The sequence below is a fragment of the Mastomys coucha genome, unplaced genomic scaffold (genome assembly GCF_008632895.1).
Source record: "Mastomys coucha isolate ucsf_1 unplaced genomic scaffold, UCSF_Mcou_1 pScaffold23, whole genome shotgun sequence".
In the NCBI taxonomy this organism is placed as follows: Eukaryota; Metazoa; Chordata; class Mammalia; order Rodentia; family Muridae; genus Mastomys; species Mastomys coucha.
Genome location: NW_022196906.1, coordinates 14,071,388 through 14,080,646, shown reverse-complemented (window position 1 = coordinate 14,080,646; position 9,259 = coordinate 14,071,388). Strand labels below are relative to the sequence as shown.

The following is a 9,259-nucleotide window of genomic DNA, read 5'->3' as shown; positions in this document are numbered from 1 at the left end:
TATTTTGTGGAATAGTTTGAAGAGTATAGGTATTATGTCTTCTTTGTAGCTTTGATAGAATTCGGCACTAAACCCATCTGGTCCTGGGCTTTTATTGGTTGGGAGACTTTTAATGACTGCTTCAATTTCTTTAGGGGTTATGGGAATGTTTAGATGGTTTATCTGATCCTGATTTAACCTTGGTATTTGTTATCTGTATAGAAAATTGTTAATTTCATCCAGATTTTCCGGTTTTGTTGACTATAGGTTTTTATAGGAGGATCTGTTGATTTTTTGAATTTCCTCAGTTTCTGTTGTTATATTTCACTTTCCGTTTCTGATTTTGTTAATTTGGATACTTTCTCTGTGCCCTCTGGTTAGTCTGACTAAGGGTTTATCTATCTTGTTGATTTTCTCAAAGAAAAAGGCCTTGAGGTCTCCCTTGAGCTTGATCCCACTTTGGGCCTGTCACTGGACCTTTTTTTCCTCAGTCATCTCTTCATTTCCAACCCTGTAGTTCTTTCAGACAGGCACAATTATGGGTCAGAGTGTTGACTGTGGGATAGCATCCCCTTTCTCACTGGATGTCCTGTCTTTCTGCTGGAGGTGGGCTGTATAAGTTCACTCTCCCTATTGTTGGGCATTTCATTTAAAGTCCGTCCCTTTGAGTCCTGAGAGTCTCTCACCTCCCAGGTCTCTGTTATATTCTAGAGGGTCTCCATAACCTCCTACCTCCTGAAGTTGCTTGTTTCCATTCTTTCTGCTGGCTCTCAGAGCTTCAGTCCTTTCCCCCCACCAGATCAGGTTCCCCTCTTTCCCTTGCGCCAAGGTCACTTCCCTTCCACATCCCTCCCTCCTTGCCCCCTTTTGATTGCTTTCTTCTCCCTCCTAAGTGGGATTGAAGAGTCCTTGTTCTGTTCTGTGGACTGTATCTTTGGTATTCTGTATTTTTTCTTGGGTGGGGAGCTAATATCCAATTATTAGTGAGTATATACCATGCATGCCATTCTGGGTCTGACTTAACTTACACAAGATAATATTTTCTTGTTCCATCCATTTGCCTGCAAAACTCAGGATGTCCTTGTTCTTAATATCTGAGTAGTATTCCATTGTGCAAATGAACCACATTTTCTGTATCCATTCTTCTGTTGTGGGACATCTGGATTGTTTCTGGCTTCTGGCTATCACAAACAAGTCCACTATGAAGATAGTGGAATGTATACCCCTGTGGTATGACGGGGCATCTTTTGGGTATATTCCTAAGAGTGGTATAGCTGGGTCTTCAGGTTGATCTATTTCCAATTTTCTGAGGAACCTCCAGATTGATTTCCACAGTGGTTGTACCAGTTTGCAATCCCACCAGCAATGGAGGAACGTTCCTCTTTCTCCACATCCTCTCCAATATGTGTTGTCCCCTGAGATTTTGATCTTACACATTCTGATTGGCGTAACATGGAATCTCAGGGTTGTTTTGATTTGCATTTTTCTGATCACTAAGAAGTTTGAACATTTCTTTAGGTGCTTATCAGCCATTTGAGATTCCTCTGTTGTGAATTCTTGGTTTAATTCTATACCCCATTTTTTGATTGGGTTGTTTGGGTTTTTTTTGGTGGTTAACTTCTTGAGTTCTTTATATATTTTGGATATTAGCTCTCTATTGGATGTGGGTTAGTATCCTAACATATAGGGTGCTGATTTGTCTTATTGACTATGTCCTTTGCCTTTCAGAAACTTTCCAGTTTCATGAAGTCCCATTTATCAATTCTTGATCTTAGAGCATGAAGCACTGTGGTTCTGTTTAGGAAATTTCCCCCTGTGCCAATGAGTCCAAAGCTCTTTCAGACAGCCAGTTAGGCCAGCACTATTTAGTGGATTTTCATATATTGAAACATCTCTGCATCCCTGGGATGACTCTTACATGATTGTGATGGGTAATGTTCTTGATGCATTCCTGGATTTGGTTTGTGAGTATTTTTTAAGTATCAATGTTCATAAGAGCAACTGGGCTGAACTCTTTTTGTTGATTAATCTTTGTGTGGTTTAGGTATCATAGTGACTGTAGCCTCATACAATGAGTTTGGTAGTGTTCCTTTTGTTTCTACTTTGTGGAATATTTGAGGAGATTTGTAGGCTGGGCAGTGGTGGCGCATGCCTTTAATCCCAGCACTTGGGAGGCAGAGGAAGGCAGATTTCTGAGTTTGAGGCCAGCCTGGTCTATAGAGTGAGTTCCAGGACAGCCAGGACCACCCAGAGAAACCCTGTCTCAAAAAGAACAAAACAAAACAAAATTCTGGTAGAATTCTGCACTAAAGCAATCTGAGCCTGGATTTTTTGTTTGTTTGTTTCTTTGTTTGGGAGATGCTTAATGAATGCTTCTACTTCTTTAGGGGTTATAGTGCTGTTTACATAGTTTACCTGATGTTGATTGAACTTTAGCAAGTTGTATCTGTCTAGAGAATCATCCATTTAGTCAATATTTTCCAATTTTATTTAGTGCAGGCTTTTGAAGTAAGACAATGACTCTTTGAATTTCCTTAGTGTCTGTTGTTGTGCCTCCATTTTTATTACTGATTCATTTGCATATTTTCTCTTTCTCTTGGTTGATTTGGATAAAGGTTGGTTTATGTTGTCTAGTTTCTCAAAGAACCAAGTCTTGGTCTCATTGAATCTTTATATTGTTTTCTTTGTTTCTAACTGTTTTCAGCCCTGATATTGATTATTCCCTACCTTCTACTCTTCTTTGGTGTGCTTGTCTATGTGTTTTTCTAGAGTATTCAGGTGTACCTATAAATTGACATTATGAGAAATTTCTAATTTTTATGGAGGCATTTAGTACTATGAACTTTTCTATTAACACTGCTTTCATTCTGTCCAGTAAATTTAGGTATATTGTGCCTTCATTTTCATTGAATTCTAGAACATCTTCAATTTCTTTCTTCATTTTTTCCCTGACCAGAGGTCATTGAGTATAGAGTTATAGAGTTATTCCACATTGCATAGGCAGTACAATGTTTCTGTTGTTGTTGAAGTCCAACCTTAATCTGTGGTGATCTGATAAGTTACAGAGCATTATTTCAATTTTTTGTAGCGGTTCAGGCTTGCTTTGTGATTGGCTACTCAGTCAGTTTTGGAAGGATCCATGAGGCACTAAGAAGAAGCTGTACATTTTTGTGTTTTGATGAACATTTTTTTTTTGCTTTAGAAATGTTTTCATTAGCATGCATCAATTATTCATAAGGATGGGTTTCATTATGACATTTTCATAATACACATAATGTATTTTGATTATCTTCAGAGCCCATTAGGTTCATTTGATTCATAATGTCTATTAGTTTCAAAATTTCTTTGTTTAGGTTTTGTCTGGATAATCTGTCTTTTTGTGAGTGTAGGGTATTGACATCCCCCACTATTAAAGTGTGGGGTTCCATGTGTGGTTTAAGCCTTAGCAATGTTTCATTTTCAAATGTTGGTGTCCTTGTATTTGGAACATAGATGTTAAGAATTGAGATATTATCTTGGTAGATTTTTTTCCTTTGATGGATATGAAGTGTCTTTCCCTGTCTTTTTGATTAATTTTGGTTGGATATCTATTTGATTAGACATTAGAATGGCTAGTCAACATCACTCTAGGTACCATTTGCTTGGGAAGCTTTTATCTAGTTCTTTATTTTGAGGTACTGTCTATTGTTGAAGTATGTTTCTTATATGCAGCAGAATGATGGATCCTGTGTTCACATCCATTCTGTTTACCTGTGTCTTTTTTGAGGGGAGTTGAGTCCATTGTTCTGAGATATTAATGACCAGCATTTGTTACTTCCTGTTATTTTGATATTGGTGGTGATTGTGTGTGTGTACTTCCCTTGTTATTGCTGGTATGGAATTATTTAATTCTTGTGTTTTCTTGGGTGTTGCTTTCCTTTATACACTGGAGTTTTACTTCGAGTGTTTTCTGGAGGGCTGAATTTGTGAATATATATTGCTTGAATTTATATTTTTCTTGAAACATCTTGTTTTCTCCATCTAAAGTGGTTGAGGTTTTTGCTGGGTATAGTAGTCTATTTTGGCATCTGTGGTTTTTTAGAGGTTGCAGAATATCTTTCCAGGCCACTCTAGCTTTTAGGATCTCTGTTGTGAAGTCATGTGTAATTCTGATAGATCAGTCTTTATATGTTACCTGGCTTTATTCCCTTGCAGATTTTAACATTTATTGTTCTACATAGTTTTTGTTTTAACTATTATGTGACAGGAGGGTTTTCTATTCTGATCCATTCTAATTGGTGTTCCATAAGCTTTTTGTATCTTTATTGGCATCATTTTCTTTTTGGTGGAAAGTTTTTTTTCTATGGGTTTGTTGAATTTATTTTCTATGCCTTGGAGCTCAGACTCTTCATCTTCTTCTCTTCCTATTATTCTTAGGTTAAGTCTTTTCTAGGCATCCCTAATTCAACCTGAATGTCCTTCCCTTCTACTTTCTGTGTGTCTTTAGAATCTTTTCTGACTCCCTCTCACTCTCTATGTTTTTTTCTTAATAATCCTATGATTACTTCCTGAGAACTTGTTGCTTGTTCCTCCTCCTGACCTATGGTTAACTTTAATCCTGCTTAAAATATCCAAAAAAAAGGTTTTGGAATAAAGGTATGTGTTAAGAGTGAGTCACAACACAACTAAAACAGTTTTTTCCAGTAATCTTAGGCTTCAAAATTTGATCAAATATCCTGCAACAGAGAGAAGACAAACTACATCATGCTTCCAAAAGCTATGAGTCTCTGCATTCACTTCTCACTACTTCCAAATAGAAATGTCTCTTATCATAGATGACATCTACTTTATTCTGGGGCTATCAACAGCCAAGTAGAAGGTAGTTTTTTAGGCACAGAACATTTATCTAGATAAATTTTGACAGGAGTGATTTCTCCACCAGGTACTTTTGCTATGGGATTCTCTCTCTCTTCTCTCTCTCTCTCTCTCTCTCTCTCTCTCTCTCTTCCTCTCTCTCTCTCCCCCTTACATACACGCACACACACACACACACACACACACACACACATACACACACACAGAAAACTTTCTTTTTCTCTCAGGTTTATACCATATAAGGTATAAATATTCAGACATGAGTGTAAGAACCATAATATCCCACCCCCATCAACTCAGAAAATTCTGGAGGGGGGTGTAGAAAGAATGAAAAATGCCAGAGAAAACCGAGAAGATTGATGCTGAATTCTGGCTTCCAGGCATGACATAGCTACTATATTCTTGAACACAGATCTACATGATTAGCTGTACAAAACTTCCACAAAATTTGGCCTGTCTAACCTTGCCATGGGAGCAGGAGAGGCTCATAGTGTCCTGGCTTAGTTTTACGGTTGTTGAGAAAAGACACCATAGGCGAAACAACTTTTTATAAAGAATGGCATTTAATTGGAGTGGCTTATGTTTAGAGGTTCAGTCCATTATTATCATGGCAGGAAGGAAAGCAGTGTCCAGGCAGAAGGAAGGACACTGAATGCTGTGGATCTTGATCTAACTAGAGTCAGAAAAGACTGATAACTCTGCACTAGGTGAAGGTTAAGCATAGGACCTCAAAGCTCATCAACACAGTGATTTACTTCCTTCAAAAAGCCCTACTTAATAAAGCCACATCTCCTAATAAGTTCCTGTGTTTCAAGCATATTCAAACCACCACAGTCCTCAACCATCTCTGAAGTTACAGCTGATGGGGGAAAATACATTGCAGTTCTAAAGTCCTGATATTAGTATTTTCATAACATTTTCCTTAGGGAAAAAAGTATATTATTAAATTAAGGTGAAGAACATTAACATTCCACAAATGATTTTGGTGAACCCCCTTTGACTTCATAAGCTATATTTCATATCAAAATCTAAAATATAAAAAAAGACCCATAAGAATGACTGCAAACTTTAAATGCCATGCATAGGGAATTAAATATTATCTGTAAAGAGAACACATATGCAAAATTAGATAAATTTTCAGAATAGTGTAGATTAGGCATATAATCTTTCAAAAGAAAAACAACCAGGAGAGGTATATTCATAAAATTTGTCTTATATTTCTTAGTATCAATTTAGTTCTAATGTCATTAATCCACAATGGGCAAGAGACAAATCTGATAAAAAGTTCACCAAGGGCACCCTTCACATCTGTGTTTCGCAGGCTATAGATAAAGGGGTTCAGCATAGGGCTAATTACAGTGTACATTAATGAAGCAATCATTCTTCTCTGGGTAGAATGGACCACAGAAGAGCTGAAGTAAACTCCAAGTCCTGACCCATAGAACAAACAGACCACACAGAGGTGAGATCCACAGGTGGAAAAAGCTTTGTACTTACAGTAGAGGACATCCTTAATAAGGATGAGACAATCTGTGAGTAAGACATAAGGATTCCTGTCATAGGAATCACACCCAGTAAGGAAGTCATGACATACATAAAGACATTATTGATGTAAGTGTCAGAGTTGGATACTTTGAGAACTTGAGCCAGTTCACAGAAGAAATGTGGAATCTCTGTGCCGCTGGAGAAGTTCAGTTCATTCATCAATAGAACATGAATCAGGGAGACCCAGAACATGATTATCCAAAACATCAGAACAAGAAGGGCACACACCCGAGGATTCATGATTACAGTGTAGTTGAGGGGATGGCAGATGGCTACAAAGCGATCATAGGCCATTAAAGTGAGTAGAAAATCATCCATCCCAATAAAAGTATTAAAAAAATATACCTGTGTAAGGCATTCTATGTAGATGTCTTTTTTCTGTGACTGCATGTTCACTAACATTTTTGGTACTGTGGTTGAGATGAAACAGGTGTCAATAAAGGACAGATTGGAGAGGAAGAAGTATATGGGGTTGTGGAGATGTGTGTCAGAGCTGACAGCCAAGATGATAAGCAGGTTCCCAAGAACAGTAACCAGGTACATGGACAGGAACAGTCCAAAGAGAATAGGTTGTAGTTTAGGATCATCTGAGAAACCAAGGATGAAAAATTCTGATATCAGTGTATGGTTCTCCATTTCCATATAACTTTTGTATCTGTTAGAGATAAGGTAAGGATGATTTTCAGATAATAACTACTGACAGATCACAAAATAACTCTTGAAAGCCTATTTTTCGTCCTGACAATTACTGTTACTTACTTAACCAACTTAATTTCCCTGACCATTTTAAAATGGGGGTAGTTATTCTTGTTTTTAATTTAGCTAAATCTCTTTCTCATTTATCATCTACAATTGCTGTTAGTGGAGTTTTTCATATGAATCTATGTGGGCAAATTATTATTTAGTAAACCCTCTAAGATATTGAAGTAAATTAATTTCTTTGTTATAATTGTAATAATTTATTTCTTTTAATAACTCAATAATCTCCATTAAATGATTTTTGTCTGTTATCTTCATGTGTTTTTTGACTCCTTAATTATTTTCTAATTATATGATGATTGTTATTATTTTATTTGATATTTAAAAATGCCTTATAAATGCTATATTTCAGTGGGTGTTATTTTTCATTTTCATACTATTATTATTAATCAATTACTTTATAATAATTATTTGGGACACAAAATTCCACAATTAACTATTTAACTGTGATTTAGTAATTAAACATTTTATCAGGTTTCATAAACATAATTTTGATTTATTTAATGACATCAGTGTAAGTGAGAAAATTAAGAGAACTTTTAAATTTGTCAGTAATAATTATCATGGAGTATACCCAGTTAACTGGAGCAGCAGCAATTCATGATGCATTTATTAATATAAAAGTAATAGATGTTCTTTCTATTTGAAATCCCTGAACCACTTACAAACAATGAGATTTCCTGAAGCTCCTTCTTTTCAAAAACTGCTTCTAAGTGAATGTCTCTGGGAAGAGAAAGGAGTATATGAACTATAGGGATGAGAATAGGAAACAAGATAGCATACCATCAGTAAAATAAAGCAGGGGGAACTGTATTTTCCTATGTGCTCATATATCCATAAGAGTATGAATACATTGCTGTGAAATCCAGGGCACTAATGGTCAAAATATATAGCCAATTAATCTGATTATAAATATTGAAATGTAATGTAAACAAAATTATCATAGAAGAATAAAAGTAAATTATGGCATATACACTGCCAATTATCACTGATAGAATGTGTTGATATGAAAGCATCAAAATTTTATTTAATTTAGGATAAAACACCTGCAAAATAGTAATTTATCCTGTGACTGTGTGGGAATAAAAACTAATACCTTCCCTGAAGTAGGAATGTTTAAGCAGAGAACATAAAGCAATATAGACAAATGAGAAAGAGTGAGAGAGAGAGAGGTATGGAAGAATTCAAGACTGAGAAAACAGAATGAAATAACTCTATGATGTGGTCACCTGGAATTGGTGAGGATTTCAATGACCAGTGGAATAACAAGGAAGTGATGAGGGCATCAGGGACAAGGTATGAGGTTCATGTACTGTCTTCTGTATTTTCTTTATGTCAATCTAACATTTGTTAATTTACATTCTTTATTAGTCTGAGATCCTAAATTTTTGTCTTATCATTTTCACTTTTTGGTAAATTGTATTTTGCATATTATATTTTAGGGCCTAAATGTTAGAAATGAAATACATACTACAGAAAAATCACCAACAAAACAGAAATCTTACAAAAATTTTATATGAATTTTAGTACAGGGAAAAATAGAACATATAAATAAAAATTCATTGATGTTTATGTAAAGGGAGTAACACAAAACAAACAGTAAATTATAATTCTAGAAATGAATCTTGAATAGATATGAAATATGAAATATGAAATATGAATTCCTTTGGGCAAAGGAAGTCTTACATGACTCTACAAGTCACAGAATTGAATGGAGAAGAAATAGGTTCTCTTCAGAAAATGAAATTGGAATATAATATTTCAAAGATGGATTGATAGAAATGGAATAATACCTGGAAAATAGACTCAATCAAATATTTATAATAATAGGGCAAACAGGCACTTTCCATTTTACATTCTTCCAAGGGTCCAGCCCACTACATGCATCCTCTCTGCTTTCCTTAAGTACCTCACCAGTCCTGATTGGAGCATATCAGCTCTTCCAATATTTGTTACTGAAGCTGTTTTCTCTCAATTATCTGTTCAGAAAAGGTGGATCAGATGAATTCTCCAGCACAGATATTGGCAGTAGAGAGATAAGGAATAGAAGGAGCATTATTAAGTTGTTATATGTTCCAGGGCTTGAATTCTCAAAGCTCCTTATTAGTTTAATTTTTCCGTT

General features: G+C 35.7%; 1 protein-coding gene across 1 annotated transcript; it reads right to left on the bottom strand.

The window, feature by feature from the left end:
• Positions 1 to 6,031: 6,031 nt before the first annotated feature.
• Positions 6,032 to 7,020, bottom strand: LOC116072773 (olfactory receptor 867-like). Its single transcript, XM_031344333.1, is given in 2 exon segments — positions 6,032 to 6,330; positions 6,333 to 7,020. Coding segments are annotated over 2 exon segments (987 nt in total).
• Between the last annotated feature and the right edge of the window lie 2,239 nt (positions 7,021 to 9,259).